This window comes from Marmota flaviventris, chromosome 11 (assembly GCF_047511675.1).
Source record: "Marmota flaviventris isolate mMarFla1 chromosome 11, mMarFla1.hap1, whole genome shotgun sequence".
Lineage (NCBI taxonomy): Eukaryota > Metazoa > Chordata > Mammalia > Rodentia > Sciuridae > Marmota > Marmota flaviventris.
The window spans coordinates 93,388,547-93,413,199 of NC_092508.1; the positions used below are offsets into that span (position 1 = coordinate 93,388,547).

Below are 24,653 nucleotides of genomic sequence, written 5' to 3' on the forward strand. Positions count from 1 at the left end.
AGACTTCTTTAAGCACATCATAATTAGCTCTGCTTAGCTAAACTACTAATTACCATGATAAAGAGAACCCTAAAGCTTTCTGACATAATTCATATAATTCAAATAACTGAGGTTACACTGTATTGAAAACCTTAGAGTCATCAGTCAAAATGTTAGTCAAAATGCCTGCTAATGTACATGTGCTTAGGAATCCAGCAGCTCTGAGTAATGTTGAAAGGTATTGGTTAAATGAATTTGGTTAAGTTAAAAATTTTGTTCACTTTTAGTTCAGCTCATATCTTAATGATTAATATCCTAGTTTAGCCATTATATAACTAATTGGAAAAAGACTAACTGATAACAATATTTTAAGAGCAAGGAGTCAACAGATGAAAATCAAATCAGATCCACATTTTTTAAATAATCCCTAAAGAGAGGGCCTTTCACCCAAGACAACTATGTTTATTAATTTTACTTGTAGGAATGATTGTTTTAAAAATACCAAATGTATCTATTTAGTTGACAAAAGACTATTTGAAATGGAAGAAAACCAATTTAGTTCCAGTAAGCAATATGGTAGCTATAAAGATAAAGGTCTTTATAGCAGAAGGGACAAAGATGATTTAAATTTAAATGTGCAAACTACATGGTTCAAACACAAGACTTTGAGAAAAGTCCGATTTCAGGAAAGGTAGAAAAATAATGGATTAAAGAATATTATTTATAGCATCTGAAGTCAACTGCTGTTTATTACTATTGTCCCATGCTGCCACATATGAAATTAAGAAACAAAATCCTTTTGAAAGGCAGATACCAAATTTAAGATGAACTTAACAAACTGCTTTAGGATAAGACTTACAAATAGAATAGGTGCTATGTACATGTAATAACTTGAATGTCTCTGCATGGGGCCTTCTACTTGCAATATCAGCATTGATTATCTACTTTACCAATACTATAAAACAAAAGCTCCTCGTAACCATTTAAAATAATTTCCTCAGCAAGTTTTACATACATAGCCCAGGAAGGGAATGTAGCAATATGGATGATGCTATATTAACCAACAGTCACAATTTCTTGAGGTCTGCTAGAGGAAAGGAGCAAAAATGGGCTTTTGGAAAGGGTAGTAAAGTGATAGAGAGGAGATAAATTAAATGTGAAAATTTGTAAAAAAAAAAAAAAAAAAATCGTAAAGACAAATTCTGCTCATTAAAAACAAAAACTAAAACTAATTTGCCTGAGGCTGGCCATGGCTATTTAAATTATGTAAATTAAAAAAATTTTTAATAGAGAGTAGCTAACAAACATGGCTGATATTATATTCTGAGTTAATTATTCAAAACATGTGTCCCGGACTCATCTTTCTTATTTCAGTCCAGGTGGGTCCATTTTTTCCTAGTGAGCTAAATGTATTTGTAGGTAATATCACATACGGTTATCATGACATTTATTTAGATTGCTAAAACATGTGGAAACCCTGAGATGAAAGATGCTGTGGGAAGGTAAGTATTAGTACATAGACATATAACATGTACCTACATCTCTTGACACTTACATTCTTGTATTGCTAGTTTTGTTTACTATGACAGACTTCCCACTCTGATCAACATTGTGGTCTAATCCAAAGTAAGCGGCTACTCTGTGTAATAGCATCCTATGGTAAGATGTCATTGGGGGGAATTTTTTACGTGGAGACCTAGAAGTAGAAGAAAAACCAATTTAGTAAGTCAAGAAGAACTGTGATGATAATTTTTTTCTTGTTAAATGTCAGGACTTACTCATTATTACCAATGAAATCTAAAATTTCTTGTTCCAATTTCAGCAGCATCATTCTGTCCCTGAAACAAAGTATGAAGACTTTTGTATGTAAAAGCTTAATCATAAATGCCAACAGGTTATGAATTTTCATAGCTATTTTCCCCTTTATACACTTAGAACTATCATAAGCTTGATGTGAAAATATTTACATGCTTTCTAACAAATGTTTTAAGATACTGAAAAATGATTTTTTTCTGTTTAAATTTTCATTATGGAATTTTTCACACACAAATGCACACCTGTGGAGAGAGTGTGTAATATACACACAACTTTAACAATTACCAAACGTGGCCATTCTTAAATGCATTCTGTTCTGCTAAGTATCATTATGCTATAGTTTGCTCTTAAAATATATGGAGTAGATTAGTTTTTCTTCCTCATTCAATAAAGCTGAGAGTTAGCAGGAAAACAGCCATCTTTACTTAAGCTCATGGCTTTGTTACCATGCTGAACTCCATAGAAACAGTACTCTGAAGAACCTGTATTGTTAATAACAGGAATACTCCTAAGGGAATATAATGCTAGTATGCAGATGTCGCTACAGCAGAGAAGTATAAATTACATTACTAACTATCACAGAAAAGAAGGACTTTTCAATCATTCTGTAAATTGCTATTGTGTACTTTTAAGGCTTTGAGAACTATTCCCAGAAATATCAAAGTGAAACCAAAGATGTCCAACATATACAACAAATTAGCACTCCAGGGTCCTATTTAGTACAGTAAGGCTGTAACAAATTAATGGTACCACTTCACAAAGGTGCACAAAACAAGAACATTGCTTTAGTTTTTCTATGCTCTCTGGAAATTTCATGTGCATGTGGAAAAACAAAACAAAACAACCCCTCTCCCGTCAACCTAACATAACCTTAAGGGTAGAAGCAAATCATTCAGTTCTGTCTTCCAAATTTTAAGAATAAGAATTAAAAAAATGATGGGCTGGGGATGTGGTTCAAGTGGCAGCGCGCTTGCTTGGCATGCGCAGGGTGCTGGGTTTGATCCTCAGCACCACATAAAAAATAAAGATGTTGTGTCCACAGAAAACTAAAAAAAGAAACTGAGATCAAAGGGTTAATGGTTCTCTAAAATAAACAGTATATAGGAGAATCTTTTCAAATTTTAATACAGGAGTTAACAGATCTGGATTAGGTCACCTGAAAGTCTATGCATCAATCATGAGTTTGATTCTCTCTGTATACTGCAAAACAAGTGTCATAAAACTAACATGCTGAACTCCATAGAAAGTTCATATATTCAACAAATATTTAGTCACATTTTTCACTAGTTTAAAAAGTCAAGAGAAAACTATGTCTACCTGGTGATTTCAAACCCAAAAGCTGAGAAGAAAATTACATTTTAACACAAATTCTAGCAACATTCAATTTTGCCCTCAGACCTGATTCTTTCATACTCTCTATCTTAGTATCACCTCATACCCAGTGTGTCATATTAGAAGCATAAGAATTTCAGGCCTGTACCATTCTTTTTCTAATTCTCCTACTCTGTTAATGTCTGCTAAAAATTTTGTCTGCCTTTTATTTTTTCCATTGGATCTCTGGCTTGATTATTATAATGGCAGTAAATACTCTTTCCCTGTATATTTCCGTATTTTTTTCCCCAATCTATTCTTTATGAAGCATGGATAATAATATATAATATATATGATGTATTATATAGATTTTTGGGGGGTTGTACCAGGAATTGAATACAGGGGTGCTTAGCCACTGAGCAACATCTCCAGCCCTTTTTATTTTACTTTTTTTGAAGACAGGATCTTGTTGAGTTACTTAGGGCCTTGTTAAGTTGCTGTGGCTGGCTTTAATTTGTGATCCTCCAGCCTAGCCTCTAAGCTGCAGGCATGCGCCACTGTGCCCAGCTGGATAATCTTTTTTAAAAAATTTGTTCTAATTAGTAATATACAATGGTAGAATGTCTTTTGACACATCATACATAAATAGAGTATAACTTCTCATTTTTCTGGTTGTACATGATGTAGAATCACACTAGTCATGTAATCATATATGTACATTGGGTAATAATGTCCGATTGATTCTTCTATCCTTTCCACCCTAATACTCTCTCTCCCCTCCTTTTACTCCCCTCTGCCTAATCCAAAGTACCTCTATTCTTCCCTAACCCTCTTCCCCTGCCCCTTATTATGAATTAGCATCCACACATTAGAAAAAAACATTCAGCTTCTGTTTTTTTGGGATTGGCTTATTTTGCTTAGCATGATATTCTTCAGTTCCATCCATTTACCTGCAAATGCCATAATTTCATTCTTCTTTAAGGCTGAGAAATATTCCACTGTGCATATATACCACATTTTCTTTTGGATAATGATCTTTTAAGAATATATATACGTGACCATGTATTCCCTTGCTTAAATCTGCTATGGGTTTCCCACTGCTCTTAGAACTGAACTTCTGTAACATGGCCTACAAGAACAGGCATAAACTGGTCTTCATCAATCTCTCCAGCCTCACTGCCTGACCTAACTCAATTAAACTATTCGTATTCTTGCTTATCTCTGTTCCTTGAATATGCTGTTCTCTTTGCCTAAAATATCCTCTTAATATGCTTTTCTTAAATTCATTTCTTTTTTCAATAGCATTTATCACAATTATTATCTTATTTCATCAGTATTGTTAGTTATTTGTATTATATGTATATTAAAAAACCACCAAATATATTTTTTGCATGGAATAAATTAATGAAATTATTTTATCCAGAAGGTCTTTAAATATCCCTCCTTAAATTTTTGGGGAAGGATGGGGATTTCTATTTCATAAATGTTTCCCCCAAAGAATGTATTTGCTTAGCTTAAGACCTTTTATTAAAATATCTTTATTTTTATTTATTTTTATGTAGTGATGAGGATCAAACCCAGGGCCTCACATGTATGAGGCAAGCGCTCTACCACTGAGCTACAACCCCACCCCTATAAGATCTCTTTTTATCTCAGCTTTTAGGGTCAATTTATTTTGAGATCATACAATTTTCAGTAATTTTTTTGATATATTTTATACTATTTGTTTATTTTTGGTACTAGGGGTTAAACCCAGGGTGCTTTACCACTGAGCCACATCCCAGCCCCTTTTATTTTTTATTTTGAGACAGTGTCTCACTAAGTTGCTAAAGCTGGTCTTGAACTTGTGATCCTCTCTTGCCTCAGCCTTTTGAGTTGCTGGGATTACAGGCATGCACTTGGCTTATACACTCTTATTTTTTTAAAAAAGCATCTGAAGCAGGCAACTCAGAGTTCCATTGGGAAAAAAAAATTCTAATGTCTCTATGAAAGAAAATAAAATATAAAAATTGTGCTCTTGACACAACAGGACTTTCCCCCTTAAAATTTAGATATATGAATTGCAGAGGATTTTCTATTATTATCTGGGTTGCATACTATTTAAATAAAAATCCCCTGCTTTTAGTAGGACTTGCTAGGCAAATACGAGTGATAACTCAGCTAAGGTTCTAAGTTTTACACCTTCTACCTTCTATTCACAGTGCTTAGTTCACAATTCCAAATTTTCAAATCTACTATCAAGGTTAGGTCTTTTGGTTATTGACATAAGTTAAAAGTTAATAATTCTTTGTAGGAGTATTATATATAGGACTAGAACTAATGGATACACAGTTGCTTTTCTTAAGGCATATTAATGTTTGGCAGGTGAATCAAAACCATCTAAAGGTAGACGTACTTACTGAAATTGCTACTGTATAAGCTTTAAAAGGAACAAATACATATTAATTGTTTAAGACACAGTAAACACATTTATTTCAATTAAACTGATTAATAAACTAGTATTTAAAGCTAACACAAAAAGGCAACAATCTGTTAGTTTTCAGTTTTCAATTCATTGTACCAGAACTAACTTTAGAGAAAGTATGTATAGCTGGTGGACCAGTAGCAAATTAAAAAAGCAGAAAACAATAAAGCTTCTATCTGAACACCTTGTAATTCACTATTTTATATGCCCTGGGTCAAATCTCTGCAAAAAGTGAGAAATAATTTAAATATTACCTCCAATAAAAGAAGTACATATAAAACCTACACAACATGGCTATAAAATTCAAAAACAGGAATAAAATTAGTAGTATAATCTCTGTCAAAGTGTTCTTCAGGTATATAGGTTCTAATTCAGTAACGATTGTACTTAGGCCACTGAAAATATTTCTTGCAAACAGAAATTCCAGATAACTCATTATTTAACAGTTAAAATTGAGTTTATTTATTGGGCTAATAACAAAATAAAGAAGATTTAGTGATATGAAGAAAAATTTCAAAATGCAAATGATCCAGAAAGGAAAAATTGTTTTGAGTTGGGGGTCTTGCTAAGTTGCCTAGGCTAGCCTTGAGCTTGCAATCCTCCCGCTCCAAATTCTTGACTTCCTGGGATTACAGGCATGTGCCACCATGCCTGGATTAAAAATTGACTAAATTTTCATATCAATAAAAACAAATCTAGAAATTACCAGGCAATATTTCATTCTGAAAACTTTAGTGAAAATTTGCTGTACTTACCACTAATTGTGGGACATTTATAACTGGCAATTAGCCATTTGCTTCATTGAGAAAATAAGCCATTTATTAAGTAAACTTTATTTTTCACAAAACTTAATATTAGCTTCAACTTCCTAAACCCACACTGATATTAGTAAAAACAATTTTTTCATTGTTCATTAGACATCACGAGTTGTTAACTTTTATATACTAAAAAAAGGCAAAGAAAAATAAAGTACTAATGCATGCTACAACATGGATGAATCTTGAAAACCTTATTAAGTGAATTAAAGTCAGTCATTAAAAAACATGTTATATAATTTCATTCAAAGAGATGTCCAAATCGGAAATCTATAGGAACAAAAAACAGATTAGATTATAATAAAATAATAATTTCATTATTACTATTAGCATAGGGATAGTTAGAGGTTACTGGGTTCTTTTCAGGGTGATGAAAAAGTTCTAAAACTGTGATACTTGTGCATATCTGTGAATATACTGAAAACCATTAAATTGTACATTTAAAAATCTGTGCAGCCAACTTAAAAAACTTTTGCATTTGTTAAAAAAAAAAGCTTTGGGGGTAAATTGGAGGTTTTTGTTTTTTTTTTTAAAAAAAAAAAAGCTTTGGAAGTAAATGTTTGCCAACTCAGCAATAAAGAACAAAAATTCTGCATTTAATTACCTTTAAGATCTCATTATAAATGAATACAATGAATTCTTAATTTGGTTGGGTGCACTATGAGAAGCCATATATTTTTCTTTTTTTCTAATGACTAATACCATCTCTCAATTTCACATCAGAGCCTATCTTGGTGATTTTGTATTTCCTCAAATACCTAAAAGTTATGAATTTTTACATCATGATAACATGCATAATGCAAAAAAATATTTATACGTGTGCATACAGTAGACCAACAACATCTGAGCCCTAAAAAACTAAAATGCCTTTGGGGTACTTCAAATATCTGCTATCTTACTTTAATACTCTAACTCAATAATGAAAATATATAGCAAAATTATTGTACTCTAGAAGCAATGTAAACCTTATAAATATAATTTTTACCTGGGATTGTTTTTTAATGTATTTACTAAAAATTCATGTAGATCTATGCCAGTTGAATCAGTGTATTCTTGACTGGAATCTAAAAAACAACAACACAAAAATCCAGTATAAAGTTGTTTGAAAACAAATCCTTTTCCCTTTTACATCTGATGTATACTTTAAACGAGATGCCCCACATTTAAAAAAAAAAAAATTGACAAAGTAGGAAAAGAAATTTATCAACTCAAATGATTACAATTTTTCTACTCTTGTATAATGTGCATGACATAGGTTTATATAACTACATGGACATGCATATTCTTAAAAAAAATGAACCTCTCACACATGTCAGAATAATTTACTCTGAATTCTTTTAAGATTCTCTTACATACTCACCACACCCTCATATTAAAAAATACTTCCTTAGGTAAAAAATTCAAATGATTTAGATAATTAACCATATTTGTATCAAATTAAAAGTTCACCTCACTTATGAAAGTAAATGGAGACAGTAATTTTGAAGTAGATAAGAATTTTAGTTCTCCAAGAATAATTTTACGTATTTAGAATTCTTTCATGTCTATTAGCAAAGGCTTGCTTTCAAAATATTTTTTAAAGTCATGTTTCTTTCCTTTAAAATATAATATCCTTATGCAGTTTATAATACTCATGAACATAACTGAAATGATGGTGAAGACTTTCAAAACTTTTTATGAAAGATAAACATTCTGGGTTTCCAAGAATAGTCTTATGGGGCACTAAATATCATGGCATCAGTTCTTTATATCATAAGGAAATTAATGAAGTATATACATATATGTATATGTATAAATATATATGTGTGTATGTGTGTGTGTGTGTGTGTGTGTGTATATATGTGTGTGTGTGTAAAATAAGTTGCTAAAGTCTCACTAAGTTGCTGAGGATGGCTTTGAACTTGCATTCCTCCTTCCTCAGCTTCTGGAGCTACTGGCATTACAGGTGTGCACCATCACATCCAGTTTAACATACAAATTATAATGATTTCAGTATTTCAGTATGAAAGACAGACAAGCAAGATCAAGTGGAGTATCTTCCTTAGTGATGAGTATGTGCTGCCTGCCATTTTTGGCCAAAGCATCTAACTGATGTACAGAAGTATGTTAGACCAGATAAATAAATACTACAGGGTCTCTCTCCAGTCTGCCCACCCCCCCCCCCTTTTTTTTTTTAATTTTGTACTGGAGACTAAATCCAGGGCCCTTTCTCACTATGACAAAGGGCCCAGTACTTCTCATTTTTTATACTGAAACAGGGTTTTGCAAAGATGCTAAGGCTGGCTTCAAACTTAAGATCCTCTTGCTTCAGACTCCTGAATTGCTGGGGTTTCAGGTATTTGTCACCATACCTGGGCTGCTCTGAGTTGTTTTTAATACAGTTTTATTATATATAATTATTGAGGGATAAAGGATGAAATTATTGAGAGTGAAACTAAAATTATGTTAAAAAAATTGCAAACCTCTTGATAACATTTTTCTGGGCAACTTATCACTGGCCTTTTCTTTTTCTGCTTCATCTTTCAAGGGCTTCTCCTCTTTTTCAAATGACTGTGATAACTGGATCTGAATTTTTTCCTGTTGGAAGGCAAAATCAGTTATCCAATGAAAATATAAAGCAATTCATATAATACCACAAGGTTATATTTCCTGAGCAACACACAATTGTAGAGGAAGGAAAAAAATTTTAATTTTGCCCAACTGAAAATTTCACACTAGAAAATAACTAAAAAATATTTATTACTTTTATCAATATCTTGAGAAAAATGCTAAAATAATGTTTTCATTGGACTCTATCAATTGGAAGACATCTTAGAAATTATTTTGGACAAAACAAACATTTCCTATTAAGTGTATCTGTTTTTACTTGTAAGCCCCTGGAAGGTCAGAACTAAGGTTACCTTAACCTATTTTTTCATGCCAAGCAAAAGCATGGTAATTATCATCAGTCATGACAATGGAAATGCATGAGTGTTGAGTCAATAAATCTTAGGTTTCAGAGTACCTGTTAAAAGCACACATTTCCTTCATTCTCCCACCACAAACAAAAATACAAAATTTCCAAAATCAATGACATATAACTTAAAATGATTATTTCCTATTTAATATTTATATATCACTGTGCTTCTTTCAATTACCACAAAGTTGTTTTAGAAATATTTCAAAGAAGATTGAGTTCCTTCAAGATATATAATGCTGAACTGTAAAGAAAACCACATTCTATAAAACTAAAATGGAACACTTTGTATTTTATTTTAAAACAATCTCATTCGATGCAACACAGAACCAATGGAATTACTGGAAATTAATTCATACAGCCTGAAAAGGGTAAAAATCATGTTGAGCTTTCTTTATTTGGGCAATGTTATAAAGAAAGCTAGGATCTATTCCAGACCATTTGTACTAAAGATAAAAGTTTAGTCTATTGAGTACTAAGTTAAAATATGTACTAAAAATTAATATTAAAAAAAGTTCAGTGTATTTTTAGACTAAGTTATAGTGTTGTTCTTTTGTGATGAAAAACATCAAGACAATTATCTAGCTTTTCTGGATGGTGGTGGTGGCAATAGAAGCAGTAAGTCAGTATCAAAGAGGATATAAATTTCAGGGTTTTCAAATTTGCAGCTAGTGGAATTTTTTTACTTATATATCTACTCCCACAATAGCCTTTACAGAATCTTGATCAAACACATTTTGCTGTTTTCATCTAATTTTTGTTCTTTTAATCTATTCCCTCTTAGTTTGTGCTCAGAATATAGTGTAAATGCTGTGTACTGGCAATCTTCACCTGGATGATGGACATTTGCTTTATCCTCTGTTTTTGCTTACCCAAAACACTTGAAAACTTATTGCATTCATCAACCAGTTTGTCATATTTTTCACTGTGATTAATTTCTAAGGCATTTTCCTTCATCTTTCTGTAATTGTAAAGCAGGCATTTGGAAATAAATTTCAGAACTATTTTTCATAAGTAGAACATTTAGGAGTTTTCCTGACTTGCAGCTTCTTGTTACAAATCCAGATGGGGAAAAAAAATTTCATATTACCTCCTCTTAGACAATCACTCAAAGGCTTTTCCAATGACTAGCAGATTTCATTTCCAATACTGCTCCTAAAGCCATACATTTACATTCTAGATATTAAATTATTTAATCAAAATGAATGGTATTAAAAAAATCTAGTAGACTTAATATGAAAGGACTTAGTCTTCAGTTGGCCTTTTTTCCCCCCCACTAGTAAATAAACAAGACATATTTTAAATGCTGAAATCCTTATATATAAACTTTTTGGACCACAGAAAACTGGAGCATCATAAAAAGCTGTAATTCCTTTATTCTTTACTGTCATTGATATCTTTATTGAGGTCACTTCCCTCTCATAATCTCTCATCAGACAAAAGTGACATTTCTCTTTTGATTGCCTCTCAACCTTTTTTATAATGAGTTTTATTCCAAGTTAATTCCTCAAAAATATATCAAGCATATTAGTTGAAAAGTATCTCCAGCATCAAGGATAAGATAGTAGCATATTTCGTTTATTTTCCAGTACTTATTCTGGTGCCATTTGGTTAACTCAATGCTTGAAAAACGTTCTATAAAAGGAATATCTTTTATGCAAAGAGGTAGTAATAATAGGTTAACATCTAAAAAGAAAAAATTATGTCTGAGAATATAAGGAAACATTATATTAAGGAGTAACTAAGTTCTGACATAACCATCTCATTCATTATCCATATGATGTAAACCATTTTTAAAACTGTTAACACTAAAATTATCAACAATGTATACATTAAAATACATTATATATATCCCTGTTATTTTTTTCTCACATGAACTTTCATTAGTCAGATTTATTGAGTATCTTAAGATATTTTTCCTTCAATGTGTTTCCACATAAGGTAAAATACATTGAAAAATAAGAAAAGATGATGATACCATTCTCAAAAATTACCCACTTTTTCTGCATTAATACTCTTACAAATGCCCAATCTTTCTCATGCCCTCAATCTCCTTTGATTATTATACTATGAGGATGAAATGTTATAGAATTACAGTAAACAGAAAGAAGAAATGAATTTTCAAAGAACACTATACTGTTTATTGCTCCATTATGAATAGGTGCATTCTTCACTCTCATTTGTACAAAAGAACTTTTAAAATTTCCTTTTCAAAAAAACATTTTGCTGAGTTTCTTCTTTTTTCTTTCAGAGTATATCTTAATTGTTCAGACTTAACAACCATGCAAAAAACTAAAGGTATATATTTGAAAATGTTCTCCAGACAATATTACTTAATAAAATATTCTGACTATATTTCTGCTTTTTGTTAGAAAATCTGCTATTTTATTGCTAATACGTATCTATTTTATCAAGTTAAAACATATGTCTATCTCCTAAGGAGCTACATTTAAAAACAAATTACAAAGAACTTTGAATCTGATATTGACACTTGAACAAATATCAAAGAAGAAAGATTTTTAAGAACATTTCATTAACAACTGATTTTATTTTCTTTAAATCCTAGAAACAAAGTATGGTGCATATTCTAAATGTGTGCCAACTATCTTTAGTATCTATAGTATGCTTTTAAGAGCATCATCTGAATAAAGGCAAAGTATAATTTTTACTTGAATCACCAAATACATATATATTTTTAAAAAAAGATGTGCAAAATGGCATGACTTTTTCTTTTTCTTTTTTTTTAAATTAGTCACAGCTTCTTAAATAACCACAAAGTTGCCTCCATTGTTTGGAAATGGTTGGGATACAGGAGCATTTTAGGTTGCTAGAGCTTTTACAAAGTAAAACAAACCACTAACATCCCACGTTATCACAATGATGAACAGTGGTGAGAAAAGTCTAAAAACATTTATGCACAAATGTCCCAAATGTAACATGAGATAAAGATCAATCCACGGCTGAAATTAATAGAAAGGTAAAATCATAGCATTAAAAAGAATGTAACAGGCAAACTGGATTATTTGCTTAAATCTCATTATTCTACATTTTTAAAGTACAGATAGAAGAATTAGAAGTATGAGACAACTATTAAAGAATTACTTTAAAATGAAAACTGGCTTTACCATGCATTCATCTTAAGTCAAATAATGTATTAAGCTGAAGTCCTGGGCAATTTCTTTTCAAAGAGTCAATATTATAAAAATTTCTCAAACTAAAAAGTAAAAGGACAAATTTCATCATAATAATACTTGCTGAAAATACAATTTAATATTTTATAATATTTCAACAAAAATTTTGTAATTATCTTTAAGTTAATAGTCCCAGTTATTATATGATCCCAAAGTTTTACCAAAAGAGAAATCATTATTTTAAGCCTTAGACTAAAGCAAAGAGTTTTTCCAGCTTTCTTATGTATCTTGGTTTTTTTACTTAGTAAAAACAAAACAAATTGAATACACGCACACACACTTAACCATATGAAAAATTTCTCCAGTTCCACCATGTCTTCAAATAACAATTTTTGTTTTGCTTTGTTTTGTTTTTACCTGGTTCTCCTGTGATATCTCTGCTGCAGGAGGTGGTGGAGACTCTTCACAAACTGCAAGGCTCCGAACTAGCTTTAACTTTGAGCTTGACTAGAGAGAAGTATTTAAAATTAACACTACATTTCATAAGTCTAGGGCATATCCAAAAGCCCCCTGGAGTGAGTTTCTAAATTTCTTTATAGTTTTTGCCATGTATAAAAATAGATGAAATGTACAAGTCAAATACATCATTAAGCACCTCTAAAGCCTTTTGTTAAGAGAAAAAGCAAACAACTGCAGTTTGGAAAATTATAGCAATAGCAAGAATGGGAATAATTCCAACTTCAAAACCCAAGAATGGTGAGAAAGCAATTTCTCTATAGATAAAAAACCATCCAAGATAAAAAAGCAATGCACAAAAGCAACTAGGCAAGACAAAAAAGCCCCAAATAAAACAAAACAAGCTTTCTGCCCCAAACAAAATATGAAAAAAAAAAAAAAAAAAACTAAACTGAATGTAGTGCTATATGAAAACAAGGATTCATCAAGCATGAAGGAAGGCCCTTGGCATGCCAGCACACCAAAATATTTACTATACCTTAGACCTTTTTCCTGTCTGTCCAAATGACTGCAGTGGTCGCTGAACATACAACAAGAAAGATTTGTATTAAATTTCATACTGAGACAGAAAATTTGCTTAATTCATAAACCTAAAACACAGAAAAACTGTGCACAAAGTATGCAAAATGAGGAAATCAAAATTGGTTTCAGAGAAAGAGTATTGATTCCTCCCAGAAGCACACTTGAAGAAATTTCTCTAAAATCCTTCTGTGAGTTGGCATTTTTCTTTAAGTCAGCAAAGAGCCATGATTCTGTGTTAATTGAACTCAGTGGAACTTACAAGGTGATTTTATAGCAAAATAAGATAGACTTATTCAAGTATTTTATATTTGCTTTATAGCTAAGTTTGGGGGCAGGGAACCTCCCAAAACAACTCAGCAGTTTTAAGTAGCTGAAATCAGAAAAGTTCCAACATTTCTAAAGAGAATGTTTCAAATGCAGAGTCAGAGTCCAACCACACATCTATTGAGCCTTTTGGCAATGTATGAAGCACATCACCAGTTTATTAGTGACAGAATCCTGTTCACCAAGTCTGGGGTAAAGCAATGAAGCAGAGATGAAAGAAAGAGGGCAGACTTACAATATGGATGTTTAACATGACAGATTACCAATCACATAACTGGAGAACCCACTGAGGCAACTAGTTCTAGTTTGTGATATCAGGCTTTGATTTGGGAAAGCAGTCAAAACACCTATGCATCAGAATCAGATAGATTTTTAAAATAGACTTTCTTCCTGCCTCCTTCCTATCTCCCACTCCAAACCCAACCCCGACCAGCACAGGGTCCAGGCATCTACCATTTATACTCAGTAACATCAGGGAGCCAGTTTAGTAACAAACGCAAAACATATGAAACATCCTCAAATCGCAGACTTATACATGTCACATAAGAAAGAAAATGGCCACCATTTTATTCTGACATTCAAACAAAGCCATTTTTTATAGAGTCAACAGAAATAGGAGTCTATAGTAGCAGTACATCATTCTTCCTATTTTGAGTCCAAAGATAAGAGCATGATATTCTTAGGATTTTGACTCCGGATCACCAAATCAATAATAAAACAAAAGAAAAATCAGGACAAAATTAAGAAAAATGACTTTGTTTCTTATAGAGAATAAAATTCTATGTATGTGTACACATACACATATATTAATGCTGCCTAAGAGGGCTTCTGCATGTTGGTACTGTTTTCTGTTTCTATTTGCTCTCTTCTTTAATCTGGTTAAAATAAAAAAAAAAAGTCTGTAACTTACATACTAAAAGAAAGGAAAGAAGTTATACTACCATAGAGTCAAGGCTTATAGGAACCAAAAAAATGAGAGAAATCTAATAAATGGATACCAGGATAATGCACGTGACTAGAAGAGTTCTAAGAAAGCAAAAAGGAAATTAATTTGTGGCTTACTCTTGTCCTATGCTTTCAACCCTTGCAATTATAAGTACTATAGTATAAACCTTCTATTAAAAATGTCTAAAATAAAAGATGATTAAAAGGCAGAAGAGCTGGACTTAAATTTCTGCTGCTTTACTAGGTGACCCTAGTCAAACTATTTCAGTTTACTCTTATCTGTATAAAGTTTACACAGTTTGAACTAATTCGCAGGGTTCTTGAAGAGATTCAGTGAAAGATTTAAAAAAAAAAAAAAAAAAGGTGGCTTTGGTATCAGAAAACCAATGTTCTATCTCTGCTTATTGGCCATGAGGTCTTTGATAAGTTACTTAATTTATCAGATGCTGCTTTCAACCTGTAAAATAAAGATGATGCTATATATTGTTCCTATAGTACTGCTTTAGAGTATTCAAAGTCTTACATGTGTATTGACTATCTGTTTTAATTTGTAAGGAGCCTTTGATGATGCTGAAGAAAGATGAGGAAAGACACAGAGAACTAAAATTATCTTAATTTAACATCATGTAACTAACATGTTCTTAGTTTCTGCTATACACTAAACTTTGTGCCAGGAACTGGAGATATGAAAATGAATAAGACATAGGACCTGGTATTAAAGACTGCCCAAACCAGAATGAGCTACTTAAATAGCCAAACAGAACCCAAGAGCTTCACAATCTTAGTCCTGTGCCCGTTACATTACACCTATAAAAAACGTTTTTGTTGTTGTGGATTACACATACACCTGGTAGACAGAATTTTAAAGATGGCCCCCAAGAGGACTCCCAATCTCTACTTATTTAACTGATTACTAATCTAGGTACTGGTATGAAGGGATTGTACACAAGTAACTGAGACAAGTCAGTTGATTTTAGGATACAGATTTAGGATTCAGGTGAGTCTGACCCATTCAACTGAGCCCTTTAAAAGCAAGGAGTTTTCTCAGGTAGAGAATACAAGGGAAAGTCAGACAGATTTAAAGAATTAAATACACCATTGTTGGTTCTGAAAATAGGACAATTTGAGAAGTACTGACTAGCCTCCTAAAAGCAGAGAGCCCAACAGCCAGCTTGGAAACCAGGACCTCAGATCAACAGTAAAACCTCATACCAACAGTAAAAAAGTGAGTTCTGCTAATAACTGGAATGATCCTTAAAAGCATGATTCCTCAGAAAAGGGCGCAGTCTCACTGACACCTTTAATTTTGGTCCTGTAAAACAGCAGAGAACCCAACTGGATCTACTATGAGCTGATAAATGAGTGCTCTTTTAAGTATAAGTTTGTGGTAATTTGTTACACAGTAAAACGAAAGCACTACTATAAACTATAAACTGCCTAAGTGGCATTATTCAATAAAATTAGGTATTATTTCAGTTCAATAGCAAAGAACAAAAGTTATATAATGTATTCTAAAACACTGCCATACACACATAACAAAGCAGAGAAAAAAGTTCTGTTTATGAAGTTAATATCCTTTATTTCATATTTGTTATCAATCTGGCAGTTAAATTTGGCTTAAAATAGGAATTCTCCAAATTTGGTATATAATTATTTTAAAATCAGATTTTGTCATTTACAGCACATTTTCATTCTTAGCAGAATTTTGCTGTCAGAAAAAATGTGGCAGCTAGTTTAACAGATCTTAACTAGTTCAAAGGGATGCTAATTAAATTAGAATTTAGATGGTTTAGAGACAAAGCACCAATTTATAATTTACACTGTTCTACAACGAAGTATAGGACAGGAACTAGGCCAACAAGTGGGTACAGAATATGCAACAATGTTAGTAGAATTTCAGTTTGAAACTAGTATTTAATGTATGGACAGAGCTGCCAGCTACCAGAATTTGGAGAATTGGGAACCAGAATAATATTCCTGGGTTATACAATGTTAACATAAAAATAACTGCCAATCTAATATCATTGAATTAAGAGGAAATGTGACTTAATTCAAAAAGGGGATCATTTTCCTTTATAATTAATAACTATTATGAAAGAAATTTTAATTTTAATGAAACCTTTAACTAAGACTCTTAACAGATCTTGAAGAGCTTATTCTCACCACTTCTCTGGATGGTAGTAAGGGTTAATGGTAATTATGTGAAAGAATATAATGAATAAATGTCTAGGCGAAAGGTCAGAAGCAGTAAAAACAAAAGACACCATGCTGCCATTTGAAAGAGAAAACAAAGTTTTTGGAGGTAAGGGAGCTAACTTAAAAAAAAAAATCAGTAAACCAACAAATTAACACAATCACTAGTTTATTTTTAACACTTAACCTTCAGACCATAGAGCACAGGGTTGAAATCCAAAGGTCAAAGTCTTACACTATAAGGAAAAGTTCCCAGAGAAAGAAAGAGAAATAGAATTTCTGGTTATCTACATATTAAATGAAGGCAAAGAATCTCCTCATCCTATTGGTGATATACATGAAAATCATCCAAGGAAATAAAAATAGTATATAAAAACATGTCTACACTTACAAAGTATGATAAACATCTTCATACATGTCATAGTAAAGTATTGTGAAAAGTGAACATATTTATAAGGTCTGTCATATATGCACATGACCCAGGTTCAATAGAAAGAGTACCAAGTTCTAGAAAGAGATTTAAAAAGTAAATTGTACCATGGGAAGTGAAGCAAGAAGTTCTAAAAAGAGAACTCATTCAAAATTAATAAAAGACAATAAAACTACAGCATATAAATAGGGTTAACAGAAACAATAATTATTACATTGAAATTTTAGGGAGTTGTGTTAAGAAAGAAGTTTTACTTTTTATTTTAATATTAAAAAAATCCATCTTGCATGATAATAAAGGGACAAATTTGAAAAACCATTTAGTTGTGTTGTAGCTCATAAATAATTACTAATAATTATGATGAATTATAATACTATTGTTAATACTATCTCCCATTTGTAAGGCTCTCTGTGTTAGGTACATTATACATCCTTTTAAAAAAAAATTCTTTATACATTTTTCATTGGTGCATTATAGTACATAATGATGAGATTTGTTTTCATATAATCATAAATGCACACAATATAAAAATATACTTTGGAAAATATCACTCCCAAGCATTTCCCCCCTTCCTCCCATCTCTTGGTCCCTTCTCTTCTACGGATCTCCTTTTGATTTTCATGACATCCATCCCCATCTTTTCCTTTTTTCTCTCCAGCACTACATTACACACATCCTTTTTAATCTCTGCATGACAAATAGAAAAATGATTTGCATGATTTCACATAGAGGCTTTTATTTGATGGCTTAAAAAGAAACATCTTTGTATGTTTCATCAATTAAGGAATTTATTGCCTACTCCTTTGCTCTCAATATTGAAAAAGTGTGGCTTTGTGCCCTGAATTTTTCTGAGAGCCTTATTAGAACACCATTGCTTTCTTTCCTCTTATCTTGCTCTCTGTTCCCTTTTAAAGAAATGTCTTAGAACTAATTTGGGGAATAGAAGACATAAGAGTCTCAGCTTGATTATCAAAAGGCTTACTAAAGGGCTAGGGTTGTGGCTCAGTGGTAGAGCACTCCCCTAGCACGTGCAAGGCCCTGGGTTCGATCCTTAGCACCACATAAAAATAAATAAATAAAACAATGGTATTGTGTCCAACTACAACTAAAAAATAAATATTAAAAAAAGGCTTACTAAAGAAACTGGGAATGTATTCAACCCTACTTTAACTGAGTCTGTGTGTTGAAAATTCATTCATACACATTAGAAGCTATTCATGCATTCTGACAAACAAGGCTTGCTTAGGTGATAACAAAAATCAGCTCTCTTCTGTACTCCACAACAAAGATTACCAACACAATTTGGATTGGCTATCTTATTTTTAAAAAACAGTTGACAAGGGATTGGGGAGTAGGGAGGCATTGTTTGAATTGTTCCAATATGTTTTGGACTGTGTATACACAATCTTTACCCAGTACCTTAGAGGTACCAAAGGAAGATAAAATGTTTAATAGTTTTAGAATAGGTAACTCCATACTAATCAGACTTTTTGTTTGATCCTCAGTATCATACCACACATATTAATAAAACACACAGTTCCTTGTTGATGCTGAAACAGATGACTTTCACATTATTTTTTGTAAAAACATAGGAAAAGTTACTTTCTGGTTTTATCTACTTCCATCCCCAATTTCTATTACTTTAGTCTCTTCTGTACATTCATTTCAACTGTTGTAGTCCCCTTGCCAGGTAACTCTGATGGAGGCATCTTGAACCCCAGAAACTCAAAACAGAATCAATTTTTCATACAGTAAATGCTAAATAAACATTTGAAGAAACAGTAAAGATCGTATTTGATAAATTAACATAAAATAAATTCTCACTTTTTCCTCTTCCAAGTCTTCCAAGTCCACCATGCTATATGGAACATGAGATCAAAGACCTTGCCTGTTTTTGTTTATTATATTTCCTTGGCACAGAACAGGTTTTCTTTTCTTTTTTGGTGCTGGGGATTGAACCCAGGGCCTTGTGCACGTGAGCAAGCACTCTACCAACTGAGCTATATACCCAACCCCCAGAACAGGTTTTCAATAAATATTGGGATTGGGCTGGGGTAGAGTTCAGTGGTTTTTGGAGTTAAGGGAGCTAACTTAAAAAAAAAGTGGTTTAGTGCTTGCCTAGTATGCACAATGCCCTGGGTTTGATCCTCAGCATCATACCACACACTACTTGTGCGCGCGTGCACACACACACACACACACACACGAAAGAAAGAAGAATAAAAAATCTCCTGAATTACCTGTACAAACAACTGAGCCATGATGCAATAGTGGTCATAAGAATGTTCTTATGCTTATTGTCAAGGGCAATACTTAGACATGGCAGGAAACACAATAATACAAGTTAACCATGTGTTGTTAAACACAACCTGGAAGAATGTTCATTAGGTGTAGAAAAGAGACTAAAATGAAATACAATTTCAATCACAAATGCAATAAAATTTTAGCAGATTTTCTCTGATACAATCAAGATACTGGCATGCTGCCATCACTGCAGTGTACTAATTACAGGGATGAAAATTTTTTGTTATTTTAAAAAGTGCTGTTACTAAAAATGACTGGAAAAAATGTGCTATTCTTAATTTCTTTGATAATTACTACTTGACTATGCTTAATCAGTGGGAACTAAGTACTTTTTTATAGATGTAGGAGTTGGTATCTGTCTAACATGGTGTGTGGCACATAACAGGGAGAAATAGTTTTTGACTGAATAAAGGAATGAGATGATCTTTAAAGAAGCTTTCTTTAATTGTCTTAAGAAAATGGTGAAGGTAGAATTTTTGGCTTGCAGACCTCAAAGTCTTTAGGAAACAGAAAAAAAATGATAGAATAGTTTTTCTATTTTAGGATAAATTTTTGTGGTACATTAAAGAAGGTTAAACTCTTTCCTACCAAGAGATGGGGTCTAATTTTCCATCCTATGAGCTGGGGTTATTGACATGTGTCATCAAAAGACAGTGAAACACGGTAGGATGTCCAAACCTAGTTCAAAGCTTTGTTTGGCCTGTTGGAACATTCTCTCTGGGACTGCTGAGGTGCTACATAAGAAGTCTGACTATCGTGGATTGCTACATTGGAGGGATCATGGATGGATGCTCCTAGGTCCACATGAGTCCAGCATTCCAGCCATTCCTACCAAGATGCCAGACATGTGAAGGAAGCAATCCTGGATCTTCCAGGCCAGCCCATTGTCAAGTTAAATACCAGCACCTTTTTGAACACCTTATAAAATACAAAATTTCACTCAGCCAACTGCTGCATCATTTCCTGACCCACAAAATCTTACTAAAAAAATTGTGGGGCTGGGGTTGTAGCTCAGTAGTGGAGCGCTTGCCTCACAAGGGTGAGGCACTGGGTTGCATCCTCAGCACCACAGGAAAATAAAATAAATAAAATAAATAAAATAAAAGTATTGTGTCCATCTACAACTAAAAGTATTTAAAAAATTGTTAGCCTGTCATTTTGAGAACAGGTAATTGAAACACCTTTAAAAATAATGAATACTGAAAGTACTACTTGACACAGTTTCAACCTATACTGAATCTAGCAATATAGCAACTGAATTTCTAACTAGGCCTGGAATTAAAAGTCTTGTCAATGGTTATTCAAAGATAAGACTGAATGCACAGCATCAAAAGCATCAAGTGACATTTTTTCCCCTCACCAACCTCTACTTAGTCATGGTTGACTAATAAACCCAGGGAGGATTGTTTTTGCCAATAGATCTTCTGCAGGTTCAATCTCTCTAGCTCTCTCTCCTCTAAGTGCTCTTCAGTTACATATTGAACTTTCACAGCACTGATAGGGAAGAGTAGAATATAAAAGTATAAAGCCAATAAAACACATTGGCTACACACAAATAGAATTATGTTATATGACATATGCAAATCAAAGAGCTAAGACGCAGCAAGCTAATCCAGATAACTGAAAAACCAGCTGGGAAGCATGTCCCAGAGGGTCAACTTACCCATTTAGAATTCTGAAAAGTGAGTTTTGAATGAAAAGAAGCATAACTACATATTGAATATTAGGTAATTGTAGCAACAGAGAAAGTCCTGTTTACCTGCAAATCAATATTGTTGTCAATACAATGTTCATTCTTTTCTGCCAAAATCTTCCCATAGTTTTCTGATTTGATAAGATTTTCAACTCTGGTTGTATCTTTCATTTCTGCCTCCAAATCCTTCATTGTTTCAGTTTCATCTTTTACAGTAACAGTATCAGACATCCTCATTAGCGAAGGTTATTTTAGAATTCTATCGGGAACTTGAAGCCTTAACAAGAAAAAAAAATTAATTCAGTTTGAAACATTTTTTAAATTCATTTACTAGATGATATTGACTGTGTACCTTGTATATTACAATATATAACACTGAATGTACATAGAAGCAAAATTTCTGCTTTTAAGGATTATATTATTTTGTGGTGGATATGTTTTTTAAAAAGCCACAATACAGGGAGAAAAGAGATGTAATAAAGATACAAGGTGATTTAATTGCACATACTGTGAAAGTTCTTAAGAAACAGTAAGGAATGAACCACATCAAGATGGAAGATAATAGTTAGATGGTTACATATGCATATTTTGATGACCTTAAAAATCTTTTTCTTGCTGGAATGGGATACTACAATCCCAGTAGCTCCGGAGGCTGAGACAGGATTCCAAGTTCGAGACCAGCATCGGCAATTAGCAAGGCCCTAAGAAAATGAGTGAGACCTGTCTCGAAACAAAACTTTTCTCTAAAGGCATACTATATTACCCGGTAGAAAAATATTTTCTTATTATAACTTCCATCTGTATTCTTCAAATTCCAAATTTCTTAAACTATCCTGATTCCAAAAGGAAGTAATTTAAAAAAAATTTAAAAAAAATCCTATGCAAAATATGCTTGTGGTTAGGGTTCAAAATGAACCCAGTAAAGCAATGAAACTCTGACTTACATGATTCAATGCAAACAACATGTTATTATCAGAAATTCTAGGAAATGGAATCCATAGGGATCAAATACAGATATAAATATATCTCTAAGTCTATAGTGAAGAAAATACTGGAAACTTTACACTATATACCAAATAGAAATGTATCAGAGATTAAACCTAAAGAAAGATAGCTGTCAGTTTAGGACATGTAAAAAATGTACTAAAACCAGAACAATTTACTCTTTTTTTTTTTTTTTTTTTAAAACAGAGAGAGAGAGAGAGAGAGAGAGAGAAGAGAGAGAGTTTTCTTTAATATTAATTTTTTCAGTTTTTGGCGGACACAATATATTTTATTTTATGTGGTGCTAAGGATCGAACCCAGCGCCCCACGCATGCCAGGTGAGCGCGTTACCACTTGAGCCACATCCCCAGCCCCCACAATTTACTCTTATTCAGACGTAAACAACTTATTTTGAAATGCATCAAAAAATTTAAAATCAATGGATAAATACAGAGATGAAAATAGGTTAAAGCAAGTATTGTACAATGTTAATGGCAGAATAAAGGATGATTATATAAATGTTCACTGTAAAATTCTTTCCTCTTTTCTGTATTTTAACAAATTTTTAAAATAAAACTTGATGAAAAAACTGTATAAATGGTTTTCTTTGTACAATTTGGAAATTTCAAGAGTTTAGTGAAATAAAGATCTACAATAAAGTACCTGTAGATTTTAGAAATCTATAAATGTTTCTTAAAAAAAAATGCCAAAGAAAAATAGATTCTAAAATTACAGGTATACTACACTGAATAAAAAATGCATCTTCTACTGGTGAGGCACAGTGGTTCAAGTCTGCAATCCCATCTCAAAACCAAAACAAAACAAAACTAAAACAAAAATGTCTTCCTTAATTAGAATCCATACCATAAGTTAATTGGGTCATTCTGAAAATAATGTTGCAAAATGGGAAGATGAAAGGGAGGCTACTGAAAATACTCTGGATCTTACTTTTTACACATAAGATTTTGTTTGGTTTTTTTTAGTGCTAGGGATGGAACCCAGGGCCTCAAACATGCTAGGTAAATACTACACCAAAGAAGTACATTCCCAGCACTATAGGTAAGATGTTTAAAGAAAAAGGGATATGGGGCTACAGTAGTAGCTCAGTGGTAGGACACTTGCCTAGCATGTGCAAGGCACTGGGTTTGATTCTCAGCACCACATAAAAATAAATAAATAAATAAATAAAGAAAGAAAGAAAGAAAGAAAGATATTATATCCATCTACAACTAAAAAAAGAAAAAGGGATGTGGTTTTCTGAAGGGACTGGAGAGTGTTACCTGATGTGTCCTATGGATCTGAGATTCTGGTGTTCCACAAAAATAAAATAAAATAATCCAAGGTTCCTTTTCACAGCTGTCAGCCAGGATGTCAATTGTATTGAACCATCTGTATTCTGGCAGGAGGAGTCCCATGTCCTTGTCACCACTGTAGATTCCTGGACTGAGATGGACTGTCTTGGATCAAATGTATCATACCTTTCAGTGGCCTAAAATTAAAACAAAAGGACACATTTTAGCAAAACAGTAGGGGAAATGGAACACTTCATAGCAATTTAGAAATTAAAAATACTACCATTACGAGTTTTATTTTCTTATCTTAAATAAGAGTAAGGACACTGAGTTACAACTAATTCACACATATCTTAGTTATGTAAACCTGAATAAGTCAAGGAGGCCTGGAGAGCTTATCAGTAAGAAAGAAGAGAGAGGAGAGGGAAGGAACTAATGTAAAAGGAGAACCTGCAATATGGTTAGTGATAAAAGGGAGACAGTAGCTCCACTTTATAGTAGGGAGGGGGAAAAAAAAAAAAAAGACTTGCCCTAAGATCCCAACCAGGAACACTTTAACTCTAAAAACTTGATTTTTTAAATAGCTTTTTTTCCCCCAGAGCTATAACCCTATGAACTTAAGATGGTAATTTTGAATAATACATCCTAGAGTTTTAAACATACAAATGAACAAAAGGTTATAGTAGTCAATTAACATTTTCAAAGAAACCTACTTTGTCTGTTAAAAGAAAATGTCTGTAAAGGGTAGAATGACAATTTTTAATAACATTTGAAAAACTCAGTGCCAAAAGTCTCTCCAAGTCATATATCTCTATATATATTTTTGGTACCAGGGATTGAACCCAAGGGCGCTGATCCATACCTCCAGTCCTTTTTTATATTTTAATTAGAGACAGGGTCTTGCTGGGTTGCTTAGGGCCTCACTAAATTGCTGAGGCTGGCTTTGAACTCACAATCCTCAGCCTACCGAGCCACTGGG

The 24,653-nt window shown here is 32.7% G+C and overlaps 1 protein-coding gene across 6 annotated transcripts in view; it reads right to left on the bottom strand.

Annotated features, from left to right (window-relative positions):
* Window positions 1–23,750, bottom strand: part of R3hdm1 (R3H domain containing 1) — a 94,836-nt gene extending 71,086 nt beyond the window's left edge. For 4 of the 6 annotated variants that reach the window (XM_071619224.1, XM_071619223.1, XM_071619221.1 and 1 more), the window contains exons 1-8: window positions 23,663–23,750; window positions 21,465–21,675; window positions 13,466–13,507; window positions 12,889–12,978; window positions 8,847–8,961; window positions 7,370–7,448; window positions 1,758–1,817; window positions 1,535–1,675 (exon numbers count right to left, since the gene is read on the bottom strand). In XM_071619224.1, the coding sequence (XP_071475325.1) occupies window positions 1,535–1,675; window positions 1,758–1,817; window positions 7,370–7,448; window positions 8,847–8,961; window positions 12,889–12,978; window positions 13,466–13,507; window positions 21,465–21,635 (698 nt within the window). In that variant the 5' untranslated portion in view covers window positions 21,636–21,675; window positions 23,663–23,750. The remainder of the gene's footprint in view (window positions 1–1,534; window positions 1,676–1,757; window positions 1,818–7,369; window positions 7,449–8,846; window positions 8,962–12,888; window positions 12,979–13,465; window positions 13,508–21,464; window positions 21,676–23,662) is intronic. The other 2 variants (XM_071619225.1, XM_071619222.1) reach the window with 1 other exon arrangement.
* Window positions 23,751–24,653: the final 903 nt, after the last annotated feature.